The 26,201-nt window shown below is 44.5% G+C and overlaps 1 protein-coding gene across 1 annotated transcript in view; it reads right to left on the reverse strand.

Moving 5' to 3' along the window:
* The window catches only part of PREP (prolyl endopeptidase), a 136,630-nt gene that overhangs the window by 77,226 nt on the left and 33,203 nt on the right, over positions 1 to 26,201 (reverse strand). The window contains exons 5-7 of the mRNA XM_073675775.1: positions 25,617 to 25,826; positions 24,111 to 24,232; positions 16,475 to 16,580 (exon numbers count right to left, since the gene is read on the reverse strand). Coding sequence (XP_073531876.1) covers positions 16,475 to 16,580; positions 24,111 to 24,232; positions 25,617 to 25,826 — 438 coding nt within the window. The remainder of the gene's footprint in view (positions 1 to 16,474; positions 16,581 to 24,110; positions 24,233 to 25,616; positions 25,827 to 26,201) is intronic.

Below are 26,201 nucleotides of genomic sequence, written 5' to 3' on the forward strand. Positions count from 1 at the left end.
AGTCATCGTTGGATTCAAGGTCTCTTTTCCTACATCATGCTGCTGTCAAACGAGGTAGCAAAATCATGGAGACAGATTCCCTTTAAGAAGAAAGCCGCTAGCCAGAGGTTGGGGACCCCTCATCTATATAGTAATAATGCAATACAAATATTGAACTACATACAGAATCTATTAAAGGGAATGTGTCACCCCCCTGGGCAATATCAGACCTCTACTATGAGCATACAGGTGATAGAAAAGTAAATCTATACTTACCTGTATGGCCCATAGCAGAGGTCTGATTGCAGAGAAATCTGCTTTTATAAAGTCTGTTTTCCCCCGGACGCCAAGCAAACCCCTCCTATCTGTTTACTATTCCCCTAAATCGCCGCCTCTGTGCTAAATTACCATATTCCCCCCCTCCCCTGCACGTCACAGGGCCCTGTGACAGACCCTGTAACGTGCCCTGCTCTGCCTCCCCTCCCGTGCATGCGCAGAGCGCTGCTCCCATGGAGCTCGCTTTGTTTCCCTCCGGCCCCGTTTAGCTGCGTACTGCACCGCAGTCTTGTATTGCGCAAGCGACGGTGAGTCACTGAGACTTCCGCTCCGCTGGCAGTACTATAGATTTCCTTTTCTATACCCTGTATGGCCATAGTAGAGGTCTGATATCGTCCAGGGGGGGGGGTGACAGATTCCCTTTAAAAAAGTGTGTCACTTTCTTGGTAATACAGAAATAAAAGCAATGATAATAGTTCAAAGCCATGGTGAATGACAGAAAAATAGGTATACTAGGAGACATGATGCCATAAAGGCAGATCTTTAAAGAGGTCATTTGATGTTGACAGAACATTCTGAGTGTTCCTGACACTCAGTTGGGAAAATGTCAAATCATTTCAGCAGCGCTCTGACACATAAGTCTTGTTGACCTCCAGGTGCCCATTTCAATGGCTCATAAAAAGCACAAACTGAAAATATGGAAATTGTCCAGGAGAGATGAAACTGTTCTGCAATTCCAGTACAGGTGACAATTTATGGCCTCGTATTAAAACATGAAATGCTGCAGTGTCATAAGCTCACTTAACATGTAGCTATCACAAGAATAAATTATGTCTAACCAGCATATTTTGGGTAATTCTCCTTCCCTTTGCTACTTTTTAAAATTTCTTACTTTTTCTACCCTTGCTGAGTGGGCAATGTAAAAGTAAGTAACAGCTGTGCTGTGTGCTACAAGGCATTCAGATATCTCCCACCCATGGAATTTTTTCCCCTCTCATGTTCAAGTCTATTGAAATCCTAAATGGAGAAACTGCAGCTTCATCCCCCTCCTCCCCATTTTCTACTAATGTTTACACTATTTATTCATTTTTTTAAGAAGATTTCTGCACATTTGTAAAGAACCTATAGGCAGGAAGGTGAGGAAAGTTGTTCACTAAAATAATATATTACAGTTTCTTTTCGACATGTACTACTATAAATTATTAAAGAATATTCTCCAAAATAAGAAGTAACAGGAATATTCCACTCTTCGAACAGCTTCCATAAGACGGCCTAACTGCAGTGTAGTCAATTAAGGGCTGACAGTAGCTTCACTTACTTTGCTTTCGATATAATTATATTCCCAGTCGCCTGAAGTTTTTTATTTTATGTATTCAGTTTATTGGTTAGAAAAAAAAGGCTACAGAATCCAAATTTAGAGGATGAAAATGCAAAAAATATAATTTGTTTTACAAACATTTTTATAGAAAAAGTCAGTTCAGTACAATGATGTGAAAATACCACAATTCCATAATAGGTGAAAGAAGAAAAGAGAAGGATAGAAAGTGAATAACAAAGAAGGACAGAGTAATATAAGGAAAATAACCTATTGCCTAAAGAGGCCACTAAAAGAGGACGACATGGCTTAAAGAGTAACTATTGGTTTTCATTTTTCCTAAATCAGTAGTACACATGAAAATCTAGCAACTTTGTTATATATCTTATCAGGAAAATATATTTATCTGCAAGGGCTGATCATTCATTTTCACAATTCTCAAATAAGGGGTAAAATCTGTCTTCAGTAAATACAGACATTCCCATTACCGAGATAGAATCTCCTATGTAGAGGGAATAGAAGAAAAGCAGGAAGAAGCTAGGGGCAGAACTTTCCTCTCCTCCTCTCCTCTACCCTCACATCTAAATAAAATCTCATCACAGCTGGTAATACCCTATTGGTTTAGGGAGGAGTTGCTACGGATTTCCTATGAGATCCCACTGGCTGGACACTTGGGGGGCAGCAAAATTAAGGCCTGGCTGTCCCACCACTTCTATTGACCCAAAATAGGGACAGATGTTGCCAACTGTCGCTCTGGTGTCATGTGTCCGAGTGGGGAGGTCAGGGCCTGTCCTCAAAGCTCCCCTGATCCCTTTGCCAAAGTAGTTCAAACAGATGCCAGTGCGTATGTCCTGGGTGCTGTGCTCAGCCAGGTAAATGGGAAGGGGAAAGAACATCCAGTGATGTTCCTCAACAGCAAGCTCTTTCCCCGGGAAGTGGCAAACGTCACTGTGGAGGAGTGTCTCGTCATAGTGTGGACCCCTTCGGAAGCTGCAACCCTATCTATACTGATGTAACTTCACCATAGTGACTGACCACAACCCTCTCAGCTGGCTGCACCAAGTGACCGGTGACCATGGTAAACTATTGCGGTGGAGCTTGGCTCTACAGCAGTACGATTTTACCATTCAGCACAAGAAGGGTAGCAAACATGCCAACACTGATGAACTGTCCTGTCAGGGGGATGCAGGAGAGATGGATTTGGGAGACTATCTGTAACTCGGTCTCCCATGTCATCTCTAAAAGTGGGGGAGGTATCATAGATGTAATTGTAAAATCTACGCCATCTCATAGTTCGTGTCATAGTAAACATTAAAGCAAGGCTAGCACACTATTAACCTCTACAGGACCCTTCTTCGGCAAGGACCCCCCTGCTTCAAACAGGTAATTAAAGTTGGTTAACTGATGGATTGCAGACACAAGTTCCAGGCACAGCTTGCAGAAGAATGTGGAGGCAACAGATTGATGGCCTTTGAAGATGCCCTAAGACCCTAGCCTCCCTGTTTACAGAGAACTGCAAACAGACTGCTTTGCTCCCATTCCAGTTATGAATATTGTTTTTTGTTTTTTTTATGAATGGCATAGATCCTATAGTTATGGTAGATATATTTCCGGCGTCATGACCAACGTAAAGAATTGAGTTACATCATTGGGAGCTCGCCGCATCAGTCCCAAATTAAAATCTGACAGATGGTTAACATTATACATGCCAGGTTTCCTACCTATTGAAAGTTAAAGTCATATTAGGAAGCACGACATTAATATCTCCTACTTTTGACCTCCAGAGGTGAAGATATCCTGAAAGTTGGAGATCTCTTAATTTTTGGGACCCTAGCCACATCCTATGACCAGCCCCCATATCTCACCAAGGAGAGGTGTATAGGTGTGTTTTTTATCTAATAAAATCAGAGGTTGGAGCTTTTGTCATTGTCAGTCCTGGAAGAAATAGATGTTATGCGCTTTGCCGAGGGACCCAGCAAGACTGGCACTAAACCAGCAAAGGCACAGCACAGCCACAGATGCACTTGGCACAAGCTGCCCAGCTAGGCGAGCTCTTGAGAGGGCCGGGAATGCTCCTCACCCAGCTCCCAGTAAATGGAAGGGGGCTTTGGCAGAGCCCTTACCAGGCCTACTATCGCCGGACAGCTGGCATATGGTGACGCGGCTGGAGCCTAGTCGAGGACCAGGTGAGTACCTCTGCAAGAACCGCAGGAAGTGAAACCAGAAGAGAAAATGAAAAGATAGCAACACTAATGCTAGCACCACTCACCACCACAGCACATTGCAACTGCAATAAACAGCAAAGGACTGTGCACGGAGCAGGATTAACCCCTTTCCGACGTGGTCAGTAATAGTACGCACCCCGTCGGAAAGGCCGGATCAGCGGGGGCTCCGGCGCTGAGCCCGCACTGCACCTGGCACATGTCAGCTGATTTATACAGCTGACATGTGCTCACAACAGCCGCGGGTGGAATTGCGATCCACCCGCGGCTGTTAACTAGTTAAATGCCGCTGTCAATCTCTGACAGCGGCATTTAACAGCGCCGCACCAGAAGCGCGTCACTTACCCGGCCCATCGGTGACCCTGTCACGTGATCGTGGGTCACTGATGGGTGGGCATGATAACCCTTGGTTTGCAGCAGACCCCAGTGGTTGTCATGTAAAGATTGCTATGAGCGCCACCTAGTGGTCAGCGCTCATGGCACAGGATTTCTGCTACATAGAGGTAATCTGCTCTTCGCCTCTATCTAGCACAGGCGATCGGACAGTTGCTGCTTCTAGCCTCTTATGGAGACTATAGAAGCAAGCAAAAAGTGTAAAACAAATGTTTTAAAAAATATTAAAAAAATAAAAAAAAAATATAAAAGTTTAAATCACCCCCCTTTTTCCCCATTCAAAATAAAATAATAAAAAATAAACCGCACATAGACATATTTGGTATCGCGTTCAGAATCGCCCGATCTATGTAAAAAAATAACTAATCCGATCGGTAAACGGTGTAACGAGAAAAAAATTCCAAATGCCAGAATTTCGGGGTTTTTTGGTCGCCACAACATTGCAGTAAAATGCAATAACGGGCGATCAAAACATCGGATCTACCCCAAAATGATATCAATAAAAATGTCAGCCCAGCGTGCAAAAAATAAGCCCTCACCCGGTACCAGATCCCGAAAAATGGAGACGCTATGGGTCTCAGAAAATGGCGCCATTTTTTTTTAGCAAACTTTGGAATTTGTTTTCACCACTTAAAAAAGAATCTATACATGTTTGGTGTCTACGAACTCGTAATGACCTGGAGAATAATAATGGCAGGTCAGTTTTAGCATTCAGTGAACGTGGAAAGAAAAAAAAACAACAACTGTGGAATTGCATTTTTTTTGCAATTTCACCGCACTTGGAATTTTTTTTCTGTTTTCCAGAACACGATATGGTAAAACTAGTAATGTCGTTTAAAAGTAAAACTCGTCCCGCAAAAAATAAGCCCTCACATGGCCATATTGTCCAAAAAATAAAAAGGCTATGGCTCTGGGAAGAAGGGGAGAAAAAACGAAAACTCAAAAACGGAAAATGCTCCAGTCATGAAGGGGTTAAATAGCCCACCGAATGATCAAGTGTTGAATACCTCCCAATCATTCCCACACAGCCGCTCCTTGCTAGTTTGAACAGCAGAATGGAAAACCTCCCACCACTGCACACTCTGCACAGACAGAGCAGCGTCTTGCGCTGCCTGGTAACCAGAGAAATCAGCGAGAGACACAGCGTCCCGCATCCTCACACATCCTACAATACCAGAACGCGATTGTCCCAATCTTTTGGAACATCTCCGTGCACGCGTAGTAGCTCCGCCTCCAGGGTCAGGACAATGGCGGCACCTGCGACCAGAGTAGCGTAGCACTGGACCTGCTCATTTCCCAGGTGGGAGCACAGAATCATGTTTCCTAACAATAGTGCGCTGTGGTTCTGTACAGTTTCCCTAAAAAGGAGTGCTTCCCTCCACTATGATCCGTGCCATTTACGTGTCACTAATTTAGTACTTTCTTTTGTGATTCCCTTTTATTTTATGTGATTGTATATAATGTAATGTATTTTTACCATTCTTTAACAGCTTTGAATGTGATTGTGACAAGTTTTTATAGCATATGGAAAATAACTTTTTGTTACAAGGGGTTAGCAGAAGCTAATAAGCATTTACTACTCTAGCATGAAAAAGAAGACCTTACACACAGTCAATCTTTAAGGGCTTCCAGACCACGGTCACCCATAGACTTTAAACGTCCAGGTGGTCCTGTTCCTACTTTGCAGGTTTGCTCTAAAACGTCACTGCATCGGAGAGCAGCTACACAAGACCAGAAGAAAGGAATCTAGCTAAAGTGCTGTGTACACAGTGAAAGGAAGTACTGATGACGCTCCTCCTCCATACACAGTGATCATGTGAACATTATGTATTTAGAGGAAAACCAAAGAAATAAGCCAGAGTATAACTTGGCAAACGTGCAATGTGTAAGACCATGTTCACACTGTGGCCATTTCAAAGACAAAACCAAAGAAAAATGGACAAAATGAGCAATAAAAGGTACTTGGTTAACACTATTCTGATCAAAAAGTGTAAAAGCCATCCCACCGCAACAAGGTGTACCCATTCAGGATGGTCCTATCCTGTCTCTGGGATTAAAACCTTACCATGTGTCAGCCGATCTCAATGTGGATAAGGGCAGAGCAGGACAGGGGCCCAAGTACTAAGCCACCTGTCCATGAGAAGCTATATAGATAAAATGCCTGCTTTGAAACAGCATAAGACCATCCCGACTGCGTACACCTTGTCACAGCTGGATGGCCTTTATGCTTTTTGATCAAAATAGTGTTAACCAAGTACCCAATGTCATTTACATGTACTGTTACTATTTACTTTCTATACAGTATATGCTCATTTTGTTTTTTCTTTGGTTTTGTACGTATATGGAGAGAACAGGAGCTACTGGGTCATAGGAGACGCAGATAGTTCTGCTGTGCAGGCAAGAGGCAGCATGTTCCTTGTAATGTTAGCTAATATATCAGCCACAGATACAAGGGAATACGTTGAAAAAAAAAAATATCCGAACAAGAGAAATTTGTATAGCTCTTTAAACTGCATGTACAAAAAAAAAAAGGTTAACAATATACATGGTTATTTTTTATCATTTTTTATCAACAAACTAATTTTCGGATTAAGTCAACTGAAAGCTAGGAAGCTAGGAGATATCTGATGAGTGTCATTTACAGACTTCAAATCACTGCATTGCAGAGACCATGCTGGATTGAGTTTGTCCAAGATGGAGAAAAAATAAATGATCAACAGTTTGTTCTTTTCTAGTATAGACCATTATCTAAATTTCTAAATGCACAGTAAGGCTATGTGCACACGGTGCAGAAATGCTCAGGATTTTTTCCTGAGCGTTTCTGCATCTCCCTGGCAGAAAAAAACGCATGCGGATCGTACATGCATTTTCCTGCCAGGAACATGCGGAAATGAAGCGGTTACCCACTGACATTTCCGCATGCGAATTGACAAGCGCTTTCCAAGCGATTAGCATCACTTGGAAAGTGCAAACAGCATGGATTTATATAGTGTGACCGAGAGAGTGGTTAAAAATAAAAAAATAAATTGCTGCCCTTCTACCATGCGATTTTAATGCGTTTCCGCAGCTGCAAAAACGCTGCGGAAACGCATTAAAAACGCATCGTGTGCACACAGCCTTACAACCACTTGGAATTTTAATGAAGTTAACCAATACCCCAACCCCTTCAAAAGTAACCACATGGTGTTGAAATATGATTAATTAAAATAAAAAAAGTTCTCTTAGTTCAAAATTAAATTATGTAAACATACATTCACACTGAAGGCATCAAAACTATGAATTAACACATGTGGAATTATATACTTAACAAAAAAGTGTGAAACAACTGAAAATATGTCTTATATTCTAGGTTCTTCAAAGTAGTCACCTTTTGCTTTGATGACTGCTTTGCACACTCTTGGCATTCTCTTGATGAGCTTCAAGAGGTAGTCACCGGAAATGGTTTTCACTTCACAGGTGTGCCCTGTCAGGTTTAATAAGTGGGATTTCTTGCCTTATAAATGGGGTTGGGACCATCAGTTGTGTTGTGCAGAAGTCAGGTGGATACACAGCTAATAGTCCTACTGAATAGACTGTTAGAATTTGTATTATGGCAAGAAAAAAACAGCTAAGTAAAGAAAAACGAGTGGCCATCATTACTTTAAGAAATGAAGGTCAGTCAGTGTGAAAAATTGGGAAAACTTTGAAAGTGTCCCCAAGTACAGTTGCAAAAACCATCAAGCGCTACAAAGAAACTGGCTCACATGAGGACCGCCCCAGGAAAGGTAGATCAAGAGTCACCTCTGCTTCTGAGGATAAGTTTATCCGAGTCACCAGCCTCAGAAATCGCAGGTTAACAGCAGCTCAGATTAGAGACCAGGTCAATGCCACACAGAGTTCTAGCAGTAGACACATCTCTACAACAACTGTTAAGATGAGACTTTGTGCAGCAGGCCTTCATGGTAAAATAGCTGCTAGGAAACCACTGCTAAGGACAGGCAACAAGCAGAAGAGACTTGTTTGGGCTAAAGAACACAAGGAATGGACATTAGACAAGTGGAAATCTGTGCTTTGGTCTGAGGAGTCCAAATTTGAGATCTTTGGTTCCAACAACCGTGAAAAGGTGAACGGATGGACTCTACATGCCTGGTTCCCGCCGTGAAGCATGGAGGAGGAGGTGTGATGGTGTGGGGGTGCTTTGCTGGTGACACTGTTGGAGATTTATTCAAAATTGAAGGCATACTTAACCAGCATGGCTACCACAGCATCTTGCAGCGGCATGCTATTCCATCCGGTTTGCGATTAGTTGGACCATCATTTATTTTTCAACAGGACAATGACCCCAAACACACCTCCAGGCTGTGTAAGGGCTATTTGACCAAGAAGGAGAGTGATGGGGTGCTACGCCAGATGACCTGGCCTCCATAGTCACAAGACCTGAACCCAATCGAGATGGTTTGGGGTGAGCTGGACCGCAGAGTGAAGGCAAAAGGGCCAACAAGGGCTAAGCATCTCTGGGAACTCCTTCAAGATTGTTGGAAGACCATTTCCCGTGACTACCTCTTGAAGCTCATCAAGAGAATGCCAAGAGTGTGCAAAGCAGTCATCAAAGGAAAAGGTGGCTACTTTGAAGAACCTAGAATATAAGACATATTTTCAGTTGTTTCACACTTTTTTGTTAAGTATATAATTCCAAATGTGTTAATTCATAGGTTTGATGCCTTCAGTGTGAATGTACAATTTTCATAGTCATGAAAATACAGAAAAATCTTTAAATGAGAAGGTGTGTCCAAACTTTTGGTCTGTACTGTATATATATATATATATATATATATATATATATATATATATATATAAATGTAGATAATAAATATATATATATATATTATGTTAATTTATTTTTCTTTTACAAAAAATGAAAAAAGGAGCATGTAAGATCATTTACCACTAACATTAGCTTTCCACGAGTCACAATTCAATTTGCAGATAAACATAACTACTAACTGAAAGGCAACAGACGTAAGCTATTGCTCAATAGCGAAGCAGCACTACATCGAGTATATCAGTCTTATTTTTAATACGTACCTATAATAAAAGGAATTTTATTCTAACATTAATGAGAACTATAGATTTTTAATTCCTTCATTGTGAGATTAACATTCTTGCCGGTTGATGTTTTGGCTTTCTATACGTTTTTCCTTAGAATCATGCAATGTAGGGCTATGTAAGAAAAACACTTTCCCAACACATACGAGCAAATTTTAAGACCACTTGTATCTGGGCAATAAAAATTCTGAAAAATATTTCATAGGACTATAAAAAAAACACAGATAAAATAACTGCAATATCAAGATTGAAATGGATAAAACATTTTTTCTAAGCTTTCTAAATTTCACAAATAGGGACTGGAAAAAATAGAAACTTAATAAACAAAGGAAATGGCAACTGAACTGCATAACGTTAAATAAATGGGCAGATTAAATTTCGAGAGAAACCACATAACGATCAATGTAGGGGATTAACAAACATTATTGGTATATTAAAGCAATGTAAAGGTCAAAATTACAATAGCATTAGCAAATTGTTTGTGAAGTCTAATGTCTTCCTTCTTTCTTTTCCTGCCCTGCTGACAAAGCAGAATTGAATACTGGCCATTAATACTGTTCCAGCAGCTGAAAGAGGTCATTAAAAATGGAGCTGTCCAGCAAGTGCTAGTTCTAATAAATCAGTATTATAGCCGAAAAGAAAATGAAAACTGGAACTCCATATCGATAACGAAAAGACCATAAACCGTAAACTGAATTTCTGAACAAGAAAACACATCTTAAGTCAAATTGTGCAGGTGCAGATTGCTGCTGGCACGTCAGATAAGCAAGAATTTTGCTATAACATGACAATGATAAAAAACTGGGAACAGCACAGACTCCGAATTGTGTCACAACCCACATCATGTTTAGCACTGATAGGAAGTCAACCGAGGACAACATCTACAGAGGCTTGGTATATTCTTCCTCTACTCATGTGGATTTCCTACCGAGGAATACTAGATATAATGTATAAAAACTACGATAGCAATATGGTCAGCACTATAGGTAGGTTAATGGTACTGCATGGTAGGATATATATCTAATGAATATGAAGTACTTAACCATAACACTCAATTTGTATTTATAGTGATTTTTTATTTCAGCTTTTGCATATACAGTAGCGGCCATCCGGGACCTTGGTCACAGCCATTTGAGGGAGGAGCTGTCGCAAAAAATGCTGATGTGATGCTTGTCTGATGTGTATTCTGTGCTTGGGTGACGGGTCAGATGTGTGCGCTGTGCTTGGGTGACGGGTCAGATGTGTGCGCTGTGCTCGGGTGACGGGTCAGATGTGTGCGCTGTGCTCGGGTGACGGGTCAGATGTGTGCGCTGTGCTCGGGTGACGGGTCAGATGTGTGCGCTGTGCTCGGGTGACGGGTCAGATGTGTGCGCTGTGCTCGGGTGACGGGTCAGATGTGTGCGCTGTGCTCGGGTGGCGGGTCAGATGTGTGCGCTGTGCTCGGGTGGCGGGTCAGATGTGTGCGCTGTGCTCGGGTGGCGGGTCAGATGTGTGCGCTGTGCTCGGGTGACGGGTCAGATGTGTGCGCTGTGCTCGGGTGGCGGGTCAGATGTGTGCGCTGTGCTCGGGTGGCGGGTCAGATGTGTGCGCTGTGCTCGGGTGGCGGGTCAGATGTGTGCGCTGTGCTCGGGTGGCGGGTCAGATGTGTGCGCTGTGCTCGGGTGGCGGGTCAGATGTGTGCGCTGTGCTCGGGTGGCGGGTCAGATGTGTGCGCTGTGCTCGGGTGGCGGGTCAGATGTGTGCGCTGTGCTCGGGTGGCGGGTCAGATGTGTGCGCTGTGCTCGGGTGGCGGGTCAGATGTGTGCGCTGTGCTCGGGTGGCGGGTCAGATGTGTGCGCTGTGCTCGGGTGGCGGGTCAGATGTGTGCGCTGTGCTCGGGTGGCGGGTCAGATGTGTGCGCTGTGCTCGGGTGGCGGGTCAGATGTGTGCGCTGTGCTCGGGTGGCGGGTCAGATGTGTGCGCTGTGCTCGGGTGGCGGGTCAGATGTGTGCGCTGTGCTCGGGTGGCGGGTCAGATGTGTGCGCTGTGCTCGGGTGGCGGGTCAGATGTGTGCGCTGTGCTCGGGTGGCGGGTCAGATGTGTGCGCTGTGCTCGGGTGGCGGGTCAGATGTGTGCGCTGTGCTCGGGTGGCGGGTCAGATGTGTGCGCTGTGCTCGGGTGGCGGGTCAGATGTGTGCGCTGTGCTCGGGTGGCGGGTCAGATGTGTGCGCTGTGCTCGGGTGGCGGGTCAGATGTGTGCGCTGTGCTCGGGTGGCGGGTCAGATGTGTGCGCTGTGCTCGGGTGGCGGGTCAGATGTGTGCGCGGTGCTCGGGTGGCGGGTCAGATGTGTGCGCGGTGCTCGGGTGGCGGGTCAGATGTGTGCGCTGTGCTCGGGTGGCGGGTCAGATGTGTGCGCTGTGCTCGGGTGGCGGGTCAGATGTGTGCGCTGTGCTCGGGTGGCGGGTCAGATGTGTGCGCTGTGCTCGGGTGGCGGGTCAGATGTGTGCGCTGTGCTCGGGTGGCGGGTCAGATGTGTGCGCTGTGCTCGGGTGGCGGGTCAGATGTGTGCGCTGTGCTCGGGTGGCGGGTCAGATGTGTGCGCTGTGCTCGGGTGGCGGGTCAGATGTGTGCGCTGTGCTCGGGTGGCGGGTCAGATGTGTGCGCTGTGCTCGGGTGGCGGGTCAGATGTGTGCGCTGTGCTCGGGTGGCGGGTCAGATGTGTGCGCTGTGCTCGGGTGGCGGGTCAGATGTGTGCGCTGTGCTCGGGTGGCGGGTCAGATGTGTGCGCTGTGCTCGGGTGGCGGGTCAGATGTGTGCGCTGTGCTCGGGTGGCGGGTCAGATGTGTGCGCTGTGCTCGGGTGGCGGGTCAGATGTGTGCGCTGTGCTCGGGTGGCGGGTCAGATGTGTGCGCTGTGCTCGGGTGGCGGGTCAGATGTGTGCGCTGTGCTCGGGTGGCGGGTCAGATGTGTGCGCTGTGCTCGGGTGGCGGGTCAGATGTGTGCGCTGTGCTCGGGTGGCGGGTCAGATGTGTGCGCTGTGCTCGGGTGGCGGGTCAGATGTGTGCGCTGTGCTCGGGTGGCGGGTCAGATGTGTGCGCTGTGCTCGGGTGGCGGGTCAGATGTGTGCGCTGTGCTCGGGTGGCGGGTCAGATGTGTGCGCTGTGCTCGGGTGGCGGGTCAGATGTGTGCGCTGTGCTCGGGTGGCGGGTCAGATGTGTGCGCTGTGCTCGGGTGGCGGGTCAGATGTGTGCGCTGTGCTCGGGTGGCGGGTCAGATGTGTGCGCTGTGCTCGGGTGGCGGGTCAGATGTGTGCGCTGTGCTCGGGTGGCGGGTCAGATGTGTGCGCTGTGCTCGGGTGGCGGGTCAGATGTGTGCGCTGTGCTCGGGTGGCGGGTCAGATGTGTGCGCTGTGCTCGGGTGGCGGGTCAGATGTGTGCGCTGTGCTCGGGTGGCGGGTCAGATGTGTGCGCTGTGCTCGGGTGGCGGGTCAGATGTGTGCGCTGTGCTCGGGTGGCGGGTCAGATGTGTGCGCTGTGCTCGGGTGGCGGGTCAGATGTGTGCGCTGTGCTCGGGTGACGGGTCAGATGTGTGCGCTGTGCTCGGGTGACGGGTCAGATGTGTGCGCTGTGCTCGGGTGACGGGTCAGATGTGTGCGCTGTGCTCGGGTGCCGGGTCAGATGTGTGCGCTGTGCTCGGGTGCCGGGTCAGATGTGTGCGCTGTGCTCGGGTGCCGGGTCAGATGTGTGCGCTGTGCTCGGGTGCCGGGTCAGATGTGTGCGCTGTGCTCGGGTGCCGGGTCAGATGTGTGCGCTGTGCTCGGGTGCCGGGTCAGATGTGTGCGCTGTGCTCGGGTGCCGGGTCAGATGTGTGCGCTGTGCTCGGGTGCCGGGTCAGATGTGTGCGCTGTGCTCGGGTGCCGGGTCAGATGTGTGCGCTGTGCTCGGGTGCCGGGTCAGATGTGTGCGCTGTGCTTGGGTGCCGGGTCAGATGTGTGCGCTGTGCTTGGGTGACGGGTCAGATGTGTGCGCTGTGCTTGGGTGACGGGTCAGATGTGTGCGCTGTGCTTGGGTGACGGGTCAGATGTGTGCGCTGTGCTTGGGTGACGGGTCAGATGTGTGCGCTGTGCTTGGGTGACGGGTCAGATGTGTGCGCTGTGCTTGGGTGACGGGTCAGATGTGTGCGCTGTGCTTGGGTGACGGGTCAGATGTGTGCGCTGTGCTTGGGTGACGGGTCAGATGTGTGCGCTGTGCTTGGGTGACGGGTCAGATGTGTGCGCTGTGCTGCGCTGTGCTTGGGTGACGGGTCAGATGTGTGCGCTGTGCTTGGGTGACGGGTCAGATGTGTGCGCTGTGCTTGGCTGACGGGTCAGATGTGTGCGCTGTGCTTGGGTGACGGGTCAGATGTGTGCGCTGTGCTTGGGTGACGGGTCAGATGTGTGCGCTGTGCTTGGGTGACGGGTCAGATGTGTGCGCTGTGCTTGGGTGACGGGTCAGATGTGTGCGCTGTGCTTGGGTGACGGGTCAGATGTGTGCGCTGTGCTTGGGTGACGGGTCAGATGTGTGCACTGTGCTTGGGTGACGGGTCAGATGTGTGCACTGTGCTTGGGTGACGGGTCAGATGTGTGCGCTGTGCTTGGGTGACGGGTCAGATGTGTGCGCTGTGCTTGGGTGACGGGTCAGATGTGTGCGCTGTGGTTGGGTGACGGGACAGATGTGTGCGCTGTGCTTGGGTGACGGGACAGATGTGTGCGCTGTGCTTGGGTGACGGGTCAGATGTGTGCACTCGGCTTGCGTGACGGGTCAGATGTGTGCACTCGGCTTGCGTGACGCGTCTCCTGCGCGCACTCGGCTTGCGTGACGCGTCTCCTGAGCGCACTCGGCTTGTGTGACGTGTCTCCTGCGCGCACTTGGCTTGTGTGACTCGTCTCCTGCGCGCACTCGGCTTGTGTGATTCGTCTCCTGCGCACACTCGGCTTGTGTGACGCGTCTCATGTCTGCGGTGAGTGTGTGTGAAGTGTCTCCTGTGTGTTGTGTGAAGTATTTTTAGGAAAATGTGCTTGTATGACTGGTCTTATTTGGGCGCTATGCTTTTGTGCTGTGCAGAAGTGTGTGCTGTGTTTTTGTGATATGTCTCATTAGTGCACTGTGCTTGTAAAGGGGACCTATACACAATTTTCGCATAGGGGCACTTTGCGCTCAGTGTTCACACACAACGTCGTATATTGAACAATAAACATATTTCAGTAAAAATGTATAGAAAATAATAGACTGTACTCAATTACATGTGCTGTATGAATTCAGAGGCAGCAAATTCTCAAGAATTCTTACCATTTAACTCAGCAAACGTGCATTACATTCCACATTTTAAATTTAAAATTAATGAATGTTACTTTGTAATGGAGTCTAAGTGAATAATTTATGGTGGTTTTGTGTATTTTTTCATGATTTCAATTGGTTTTCAGTGAATAAAAGAAACCAACTCAATCCCAAAAATCTCTTCCCAACAGGCACCTAGTAAGTGAAAAATTCATAATGTAACGTTATCAGAAGGGCTGGGATCCAATTTTCTCCTTTAATGGATTTCAATTACCGTATTGACAAGATATGACCGTACCAAAGGAAATGGTTTAATGGTAAATGCAAACTCTCTCAACGAGTACAATGTTCCCCAAATTCTCTCTTCTCCCAAGAAATGGCAACTAAATAAAGATAAACGAGATCAGCGTACCTAATGCCAAGCACCAGGAAATGGCTGGAGATACTGAATTTTACAATCCACAGCATGCGGATTACGGCAGTGGATTCCACACTAACAGCCAAGTATTAGCATTACTAAATTACAATAAAGCACATCTGTGGTGGAAATCATTATTGCTCATGTCTACTGCAGATTTTCTAAAAACAATGCGCCATGTGAACATGGCTTTAGGATAAATAGCAATATGGAAGTTCACAGTTCTAATTTATAATTAAAAATATATTAGCTTTATTTAATAGTAGACTGCACACTTCATTTAATTTAAAAGGGGCTAGGAAGAAAATAGACAAGTTGAATTACTGCAGTCCTTTACTTCTTCCTTGCTGGGAGAGGCAGACTGTTGTGAATTTAACCTGGATAAATTAGCCAAGCAGGACATAAAAAAACATCTATGCATTTGCAATATTACATGAAAGCAGGCTTGTAAAAGAGTAGAGAAGATGAGGCTATAACACGGCTGACATTGAGCACAACCTCCTGGTAGTAAATTAGGAAGAAGACTTTGCAAAACTAAATTTGTGCTTTGAAAAGCACTGTACATCTAAAGGATTTGTGACATTTTATTTGTCACTAAAAAGTACACTTGGAGGACTAAAAGCAAAAACGTAACTAGTCCGGTTCCGTCCCAAAGACTTGGCTCCTTCCAAAGAATTGAAATGCAAACTATGCAATGTGTGCATATCATGTGTAAACTAAGCCAGAATTATTTTGTTTTGATTTAAAAGGAATATGTCATCAGATTTTTGCTACCAAATCTGAAAGCAGTATGATGTGGGGTTGGAGACCCTGATTCCAGCGATGTATCACTTACTGGGCTACTTGCTGTAGCTTTGATGAAATCACATTTTTTTGTCAGAAAGAGATTATCACTAGAGGACTAGTAAACCTGCTGCCATATAGTCTTTTACATTCATGAGCTCTTTATAACCCACCCCCACCATTGATTGGCAGCTTTCTGCCTATGAGAGGGGTTATTCACAGCTCGCAGTAAGAATTGAAAAACAGTGATTTCAGCAAAAATGCAGCAAGAAGCCCAGTAACTAACACATCACTGGAGTCAGGGGTTCTTCCCTAACATCATGCTGCTCTGAGATGTAGTAGCAAAAACCTGTTGACAGTTTTCTTTTAAGTCCAGACAGTGCAGCTGACTTCACAAGATCAAACCAAGGTCAAATGTGGTGGCGAATGGCCGCACTATCTATTACCAAAATGTAGCAATGCAAAGCGGCATAAGGGTGTGGTTCGCAGCGGCGTTCAGCTACACCATTTGGTCTTGCCCTTCACTTCAAATATCTAGTCGCTGATATGTATATGTACTCTGTTCACGCATTACCTGTATTTCAGTGTTTATAAGTAAAATCTTAAGGGTTATAGACAAAACTACTTTATAGCTACTACATATTTATCTTATTTTTCCTTTTCAAATAACAATAACTCTAAGAACATGTCTGGAAGAACAGTACTCACCAGTAATACCATTTGGTTGCTTGTGTAAATCACAATACCACAAGCGGTTGACTGGATCACAGCCTTCTCGGATAGACAATATTACGTACTGGCCATCATCTGAAACCTGTAGGAATTGATAATAGTGAGCAAGATGACAAGACCATATCTATTCAATTAGGAAAATCACTCATGCCAAAGAATTTACATTTTGGGGGATGCAGTATTTTACACTGTACACTAGGTAACCGTGCAGATGCGCAGTCTTATATGCAGATATGGCAGATTGCACTTCCTACAACCATTCTCATCATTTTGCAAAGCATCTAATATGGATGTACATCAAGTGTCATTTAGAGTGGTAGTGTTACTGCACCAGACAATGAATGACCGTTTTGTTGAAGCCTATTGGTAACACTACACTAAAGAATTGACGTGTCTGATTAGCAATTGGATTCCCAGCGTACAGACAATCACCAACACTGAAAGATTTTTGTTACCGCAAGTAGGGTTAAAGGGAATCTGTCACCAGGTTTATGCTAACCCATATGAGAGCAGCATGACGTAGGGGCAGAGACCTAGATTCTAGTGATGTATCACTTACTGGGCTGCCTGATGCAGTTTTGACTAAAAATGGTTCTAGCTAGCAGTTCTCTGAATGCTGAGCTCTGTATAACCCCGCCAATACCACTGATTGACAGCTTTCTTTGTACATTCTGCATAGACAGAAAGCTGCCAATCAGTGGTGATGGCTGGATCACACAGAGATCATGAATATGGAGATATACCTGGCAGCAGGTTTACTAGTCCTAGTGATAATCTCCTGCCGATAAAAGAGTGATTTCAAAAAACTACACTAAGCAGCCCAGTAAGGTGACACATCGCTGGAATCCGGGTCTCTGTCTCTTCATTATAGGGGTCTCAGACTAGGTAGAAAATTTTTTTTTTTTGCACAGCTAGCATGCATACATTTTGAAGAATATTTTAATGAAAAAAAGCACAGAACTAAGAAAATAAAAAAAATTTTTTCTTTTTTTTTTATAAATCTGAGTATATGTGTTAATATACTCACCTACCTCCGCCTTTCCAGAAGCGAGCACCGTTCTGCTCCTCTTCTCAGGGATGTCACCGGATCATTCTATGCGTGACCCAGAAGTCTCTTTTACAGTGTAAGTCTATGGAGCCTTGTCCTGACACTTCATAGGTTTACACCGTAAAAGCCACTGTGCTCCGGTTGACCTGGAAAAGTCAGAAGAGCGGTGACATCACTGGGAAGTGAAGAAGAATGGTGCTGTATCCCGGAGAATGTGGTGGTAGGAGAGTATATTAACACATATACACTAAAGGGCTATGTGCTTCAACATGCAACAAATCATTAATAGGCATGTTCACATGTACTGTGTTTGCAGTGGAAATTTTCTGCAGTAAATGTAGAGAAAGCTGCAGGGAAATCTGAACTAAATTGTGCAAATTTGCAGCTGCACATTGGGTAAAAAAACTCAATTCTTCCATCCACTGATGCTTGTATGGTAGCCCTAGCCTGGTCCTCTACTGTTCGCTGGAGGCCGGTGGACAGCGATTCCTGAATGAAGAAGTCTTCCCATGGAAAGTGACTAGTGTTTTTATATTATTATTTTAAACTCTGAGTAAAGCACTTTATTTTTTATATTCTGGGTTTGAGGATTTGTCTGTATTCCATAGAAAATTATGCAAGGATTGGGGTTTGTTGCAAATTTTGATTTCCTAAATGAAAATCAGCAACATAACCGTAACACACATTGACATGCTGTGATGTTGAAAAGCCACACTGCAAGGCAATTTCTGCAGCAAGTGGTTGAGATTTGTTTAGATCTCATCAGCTTTGCTGCTACTAATGATTTGTATCCATTTTCTCTGTCCACAATTGAAATTCTGAATGAACCTAATGTTACAAAAAATAAGCAAGTGCTCAATAGATCCCTTAAGTTATGTTTACATGTTGAGGGTTTGACGGCAGACTTTGCGCCAAAATCTGTGTGAAAACTGAAAACAATCCACAATCCATGCATTTGGATGGGATCTCTGCAGCCCTGTTCACATGCTACTGAAAATTTCCATAGAATAATCGGCAAGAATAAGTGACTTGTGCCCACATGAATCCCACATGGAGAATTAATAATTCTTGTTATTGCTGATTGCCCCTGTAATGGGTGGTATATTTGCCCCAGTTACAGTGGAAATACAGCCTCCTGTCTGTACACTAGAGATGACTGATACCCAGCAGCTCCTGTTCCCTCCCTACAGCTGGTGATACACATCTTAGCTGGGACTGGGGAAGAGAGCAGACAGTGCTTCCTAATCTACAGTATATTCACTGCGCTTGTTAAAGGGAATATGTCAGTAGGATCTACCCTTCTAAGCCATTTATATGGGCATGCATGTCATAGGAACCTGATAAAGTGATACCTTGAGATTTGAGGTCTTATCACAGAGATATCAACATTTTTCTTACAAGTAAGTGAGTTGTGAGCCGGACACTGATCTGTATGAGAATCTGCCTCCAGGGTTTATTTCATATAAAAGTAGGCATTACCAGTGTGATGAGTAAGGACTGCTCTGTGCTCTCCTGATCTCACTGCAGAGCTGTGTGTGGCTATAGCTACCTTATCTGCAGGTTGTGCTCTTCTGATCTCCCTGCAGAGCTGTGTGTGGCTATAGCTACCTCATCAGCAGGTTGTGCTCTTCTGATCTCCCTGCAGAGCTGTGTGTGGCTATAGCTACCTCATCAGCAGGTTGTGCTCTTCTGATCTCCCTGCAGAGCTGTGTGTGGCTATAGCTACCTCATCAGCAGGTTGTGCTCTTCTGATCTCCCTGCAGAGCTGCGTGTGGCTATAGCTACCTCATCAGCAGGTTGTGCTCTTCTGATCTCCCTGCAGAGCTGTGTGTGGCTATAGCTACCTTATCTGCAGGTTGTGCTCTTCTGATCTCCCTGCAGAGCTGTGTGTGGCTATAGCTACCTCATCAGCAGGTTGTGCTCTTCTGATCTCCCTGCAGAGCTGTGTGTGGCTATAGCTACCTCATCAGCAGGTTGTGCTCTTCTGATCTCCCTGCAGAGCTGTGTGTGGCTATAGCTACCTCATCAGCAGGTTGTGCTCTTCTGATCTCCCTGCAGAGCTGCGTGTGGCTATAGCTACCTCATCAGCAGGTTGTGCTCTTCTGATCTCCCTGCAGAGCTGTGTGTGGCTATAGCTACCTCATCAGCAGGTTGTGCTCTTCTGATCTCACTGCAGAGCTGTGTGTGGCTATAGCTACCTCATCAGCAGGTTGTGCTCTTCTGATCTCCCTGCAGAGCTGTGTGTGGCTATAGCTACCTCATCAGCAGGTTGTGCTCTTCTGATCTCCCTGCAGAGCTGTGTGTGGCTATAGCTACCTCATCAGCAGGCTGTGCTCTTCTGATCTCACTGCAGAGCTGTGTGTGGCTATAGCTACCTCATCAGCAGGTTGTGCTCTTCTGATCTCCCTGCAGAGCTGTGTGTGGCTATAGCTACCTCATCAGCAGGTTGTGCTCTTCTGACCTCCCTGCAGAGCTGTGTGTGGCTATAGCTACCTCATCAGCAGATTGTGCTCTTCTGATCTCACTGCAGAGCTGTGTGTGGCTATAGCTACCTCATCAGCAGGTTGTGCTCTTCTGATCTCACTGCAGAGCTGTGTGTGGCTATAGCTACCTCATCAGCAGGTTGTGCTCTTCTGATCTCAATGCAGAGCTGTGTGTGGCTATAGCTACCTCATCAGCAGGTTGTGCTCTTCTGATCTCACTGCAGAGCTGTGTGTGGCTATAGCTACCTTATCTGCAGGTTCTCTCAGCTTTCATCAGCCAGTGTTGCAGTATTGTTGCAATACAGCAGAGCTGTGAGAGCTGCAGCAAATATGTTTGTAAGAAGACAGAGTACAGTACTATTATGTTAGTTGCATATCTCACACTGGTAATGCCCCCCTTGGATTTATAAGCAGCTCTGCTGGCAGATTCTCATACAGATCAGTATCCTGCCTATGGTCAGCTCATTTACATATAAGAAAAACATAGATATCTCTGAAATAAAACATCAGATTGCAGATCTCAAGGTATCATTTTGTTCAGGTTCCTGTGAACTACATGCCCATATAGACGGCTTAGGAGGGTTGCTCATACTGACAGATGCCCTTTAAGATCTGTGTATATACGGTAATGATTAGGAAGGCTCAGAGTAAAATTCTCCTTGCCTTCTCTGTAGGGAGTTTGGATGTGTCTGACAACCGGCTACATGCACCCGTATGATCTCCTGCAAACTGCTTTCTCTGCATTGATGTTTTAGAATGTCAGTGCAGAGTAAAAGTAAGGACTGCCGGGACAATTAAAATCTATGAGCATCCCAGAATTAAGTAAAGGGGTTATCCAATTCAGGACAACTCATTCTTAAAAGGGTTTGTCCACTACTGGACAAACACTGCTGAATCACTTCAGTACCTCATATTAAATAAAAACAATCAATACTTCCATCCTACAGAGCTGTTCCCATGATGTCGCTGCTTCTATACACTGTTGTGTCACATGACCGCTGCAGCCAATCAGCGGCAGTATGAAATATTGTCTCCCTTAGTTCATCTTAGTCGCCATACTGAGAATGCTAACAAACCATAGCATATGTAGCCCTATTACAATCCTACTATATACTTTCCCCCCTTTCTATTGGACCACTGTTTAGAAAAGTGCAGTCTGCTCCACAATTTTATAGTTTTTTTTATTATAATAATTCCGATTTATACCACCTTTTTGTCCTTGGGCTTTAAAAGCAACCTTATCTATATGTTTGATGAATATGTCGGAAATTTTACCATTACCCATTGAAGAAGCCAAACATATGCAACATGTACCGAGCCTACAAGAAGCTTAAAATATGCAAAACCTGATAGACTGCGTATAAGTATAAATGTGGGTATTGGGTATTCCACTATTACTTACTTGACAGTTTAATATACAAGAAACAAAAGGTGTGCTTAGCTTGGCACCATATTATTCCTCTAAGCTGTAAGTGTATTGATATTATATATGCAGTAAACCAGGCAAGAAAAGTCTTTCACCTAATAGAGCTTACTGAATAATATACACCGAACTCATTATGCTACACATAATGCAAAGTGAAAAGGCCCGGAATGGGGCAGAAAGCAAATAAGATATTCCGCATCACACAGAAACACACATTTTTATTAGTCTTTCACAAGCCATGTCTGAACATGAGTGATAATTCCAATTTCCCGAGAAAGAGATCTTTTTTATCTGCCTGATGACAGAGATATGCAACATATATCTGAAGGTTTCATACGTAAGGAATGATGCGTACTGCTCAATAAACTGGAAATGTAGAGCAGAAAAGAAGATTATTTATTTTTTTTACCTGCTATAAATTGTTTCAATGCCTCAGGATTTCTAATCGGGATAGAAAAATAGTTGAGATAGTACTAGGTCAAACTGACGCAGGTATTCCCGGAGGATGCAACTTGGTAAAGGCCAATTAGGCATATATTCATCACCACAAATGCCTTAACCACTGGGAATTCCATATAGTTGAGACAATCGGGCCAGAAACCAGACTCAACGTTATTAAATCCCCTAATATGATTTTTTACCACTTAACCCATTAAACAGAAACTATACTGCTCGTATAGCTGAGGAGGATACGTGACTGAGCTTTGCAATTTCCTGTATGTTGAAATCTGGTGGAGTGGCATGGTTTGTGACCATGCTGTTTATATACACATGCCTGCATCATCAGGGTCAATTAGTATGTCTGTCCGGTTAAGTAGATAAACACTGCCGCCCATGTTCTGTCATGACATATACAGCCATAACCTTCAACGACTGACTAGTGGCAGTAAAAACAGCTATGTTCATTGACAAGCTGCACGCAAAGCAAAATCTCGTAAAATACAATGCTCCCAAAAAAATTACAGGAACACTTAAATTTTACATTGAATCTCGATGAACAAAAGGCTCAATTTAAAAGTCCTGCTGAAAAATACCAGCCTTGATGAGGGGGTCACAAACTGTTAGAGCAATCTCACGTTGCGCCAAAATTTGGCAGTTTTTCAAACTTCTTATGGCAGAATTATGGTGACAAAGCTTTGATGAATTGGGCCAAAATTTTACTGAAATAAATTGTGTGATTCGCTGAGAACAAAATGATGCACAAACAGTAAGTAGAGACGAAAATCAACAACCAATTGAGAGCTTTATATCAAGTCCTCCAGAAAATCAAAGTAAAAAAATTGAACTCATGGGTGGATCTAACTTGTCGGAATTTCATAAAGCCAACTCACATTGTGACCCAGTAGTATGTATGACCTCAACATCCCTGTATGCATTGCCGACAAAATGTAGGCATGCTCCTGAAGAGACAGCGTATGGTCTTCTCCCAGACCTAGATTAGGGCATCAGTGAGCTCCTTGTTTGTGTCGATACTTGGTAAGGTCAGATGCACCAATACATTATGTTCCATAGGTTCTCAACTGGATTAAGGTTTTGTGGGATGTCATGTGAGATCTATACTTTGTGAGATGTCATGCGAGATCTATACAACAGTCTGGCCACATGAGGCTAGCATTGCCCTGCACCAGGAGGGAAACTAGGGCACTGCACCAGTATAAGGTCTGACAACGAACAGCTTTTTGGATTTCAGTGCAGTCAGTGTACATTTGACTATCACAAGCAGGTTTTGTGTGACCCTCCGAGGATGTGCCTCCAGACACTATTATTGACCCAATGCCAAACTGGTCATGCTGGATGATGCTGTACGCAGCATAACGTTCACCTTGGCGTCTCCAGACTCTTATAGTTGTCACGTGTGAACATTGCAGACCTGTCCTCAACTGTGATGAGAATGGGGTTGTCTATGGTGATCTGGCAATTGTTATGTTCTTTGGCAAATGACAATTAAGTTGCACAGTGCTGGGCTAGGAGCACAGGTCCCTCTATAGAAAATTCAACCCTTATACCACTTTCATGGAGTTTGTTTTTGACAGTTTGGGCAAAAGTTGCTTGTATTTACAAGCAGCTTGCCATTTTAAACATTTTTCATTTTGAGAATACCGAATAATTTTTTTTTTTTGGGCAGTGTATATAAAGAGGATAAAAAATAAAGAAATCGACTCTTGCAATGTTAGCCTTTGTGAGCAGAAGAAATACAAATCTAAGCAGCTAAAAATTGCAAAAATGTTTAAGTAGAAAAAAAAGCAACACAGCAAAAAAATGAAACAAAACTAAAAGCATTGAAATTAAAGATGTAAAGGGTTTTTTCAAAATGGACCTCAAACGATTCCTGTAACATAAAATAAGCTGCAGCGGTGACATCAAGTCAACAGCGTGCATCACTACTGAGCCAATCACATATCAGCGACTCCAAACTCCATAGACTGGCGGAAAAGTTACTGCAAGTGGAGAAACTGATAGCCATCATGGAAGTTGCAGCTGTCTTTTCACCAAATGTGTAAGGCACCTTTCAATATGTAATCAGAGTGGGTTTGTTCTTATGACTGGTGATGAAATATTGATGGCATAGCCTTGGGACCTGCCTTAAGTCTTGAAAAAAGTGTGAACCCTTCAGCACATCAGTTATGAAAAATAAGGAAAAAGGTTTCTTCTTACCTCAGCTCCCCCCATCCATTTAGGCTCATCTAAGAATTCAGCACATAATATATCTTTGGACTGGTCGGTTCCAATAACATGATAGAAAAGTTTCTGATGAACATTGGTGGATGTTTCCGTACCTTTAGAAAGGGAGTAAACATAATGTCAAATAAAACTGCTAAGAATTAAAACAAATGTATATGTCAGTATGGCTTTATTCAGGGGGTGAACATCAATGCACTGTATTCCTTCCTCTATTCCATTGGGACAGAATATCAAAACTCATGTCAGGGACAGAGTAGTCACATCCGCGCCAGATGGGCCACTAACTATAATGGGGTCCTACGGGTTTCTGTTAGGGTGTCCACCATTAGAGCATGCAGATGTGCACCTACTCTGGACTTTTAGACTCTTTTGCACCCGTTATTAACCAGTTCTGGTCCAGGGTATTTTGGGTGTCCAAGTGTACAGTTTTAAGAAAGCACTTCCGTGATTATTTGTTGAACCATCAATGTGATTTTTGCTGCATTTACATAGTTTTCATTGTTATTGTAGTTTAGAAAAATTTATTTTACAGCAACTTTTTCTGGTAACCATTCAGTGTTAGCCTAAAATAGATTATCTGTGTTTGTCATCATATGCCATTAATTTTGATATAATGCATGTCAATTTTAGGATACCTGAGGCAGTGCTAGCATTAAAACAATGATTGGTGGGTGGTCTTTCTTTGGGGCGTAGAATTATGTATATTTCTATAACTTTTATTTTTATTCCCGCACAAAGACTATTAATAGTCACAGTTTTGGTTAAAGACGTTGTCCACTACTTATACATTGATGCCCTGTCTGCCAATAATCTGTTATTGGTATCGGCGGTGGCCGGAAGTACTTACCTGCTGAGCTTGGCCGTCTAGTTGTAATGGCCAATGCGGGGTACTACACACACGCTTCCCATAGACGGCCAAGCTCATCAAGCAAGTGCTTCCGGCTGCCGTCGACACGGATAACAGCTGATTGTTGGGGGTGCCGGACCTCGGCTGATCAGACATTGATGCCCCATCCTACAAATAGGGCATCAATGTATAAGTAGTGGACAACCTCTTTACGCCAGTAGCAGCCTCCCTCTACTAGCACCCCTGGCGATCACATTAATCAATTAGACCAATCAATTAGAGCAATATAACTAAAACCCCATCCAATTAATTCTGCACTAAGCCTATTATGTTGCAAATCTACATTAAATATCAACCACTAGGCCAATCCACTTGTCCCCATATAACATCACAGGGCAGGAAAAAGGGACACTTTTCATTTCCTTGGCCATTTAATCAGGACTATATACAATAAATGGGACTAAAAAGTACTATAAATGCTTATGACAGCCCATCAACTGCAGAGGAACATTAACAATTTATTGAAGTAGTCCAGAGGAATGAATGATGGGCCAAACAATATAGGTAACAAGCATTTGTTGCCTACGAACATTGTGACTTAGTGTAGAGACAGAACGGCTAACATAACTCACCATCACTTTTGCCTTCTTGTTTAGGATAAGAGTTGTAGAACATCCCAACACCATCGTGGGTCCAAGACATGCAGCTGAATTTCACCCTTTCCAGGACATCTGGGAGCTCCTCCTGGTTGCTGACTTTCATGAATTTGATAGTAACCCAGTCCGAGCCACTGTTACTTAACCCATAAGCAAAATACTCTCCATCTTCTGTAAATGCATAGCCTGGACAAAGGTAACATGGGAAATTATTACCTCAATAGTTTCTGTTTAAAACACAACATGCTCTGGGTGGGGCAAATTTTCTGGAGATTTTCTCTACATTTTTTTAAATATCAGAAAACAATGCATGCATAAAATGTAATTAAAAATGCTTGTTACAAGTTAAAAAACAAAAACAGCCAAGCAAAAAAATAAATAAATGACATTTTAAGGGGGTTGTCTGGGATTGGAATATTGATGATCTGTCGACAAGACGTCATCAACATAAGATTGGTGGGGGTGTGACACAGGGTGACTAAACCGAACGGCTTCACTTCAATGGGAGATAAACAGTACTTTTTTAGCAGCCACTAAGAGATGAACAGGACTGCAGCGTTA

The sequence above is a fragment of the Phyllobates terribilis genome, unplaced genomic scaffold (genome assembly GCF_046119375.1).
Source record: "Phyllobates terribilis strain yellow unplaced genomic scaffold, ASM4611937v1 Scaffold_3__8_contigs__length_932513732, whole genome shotgun sequence".
In the NCBI taxonomy this organism is placed as follows: Eukaryota; Metazoa; Chordata; class Amphibia; order Anura; family Dendrobatidae; genus Phyllobates; species Phyllobates terribilis.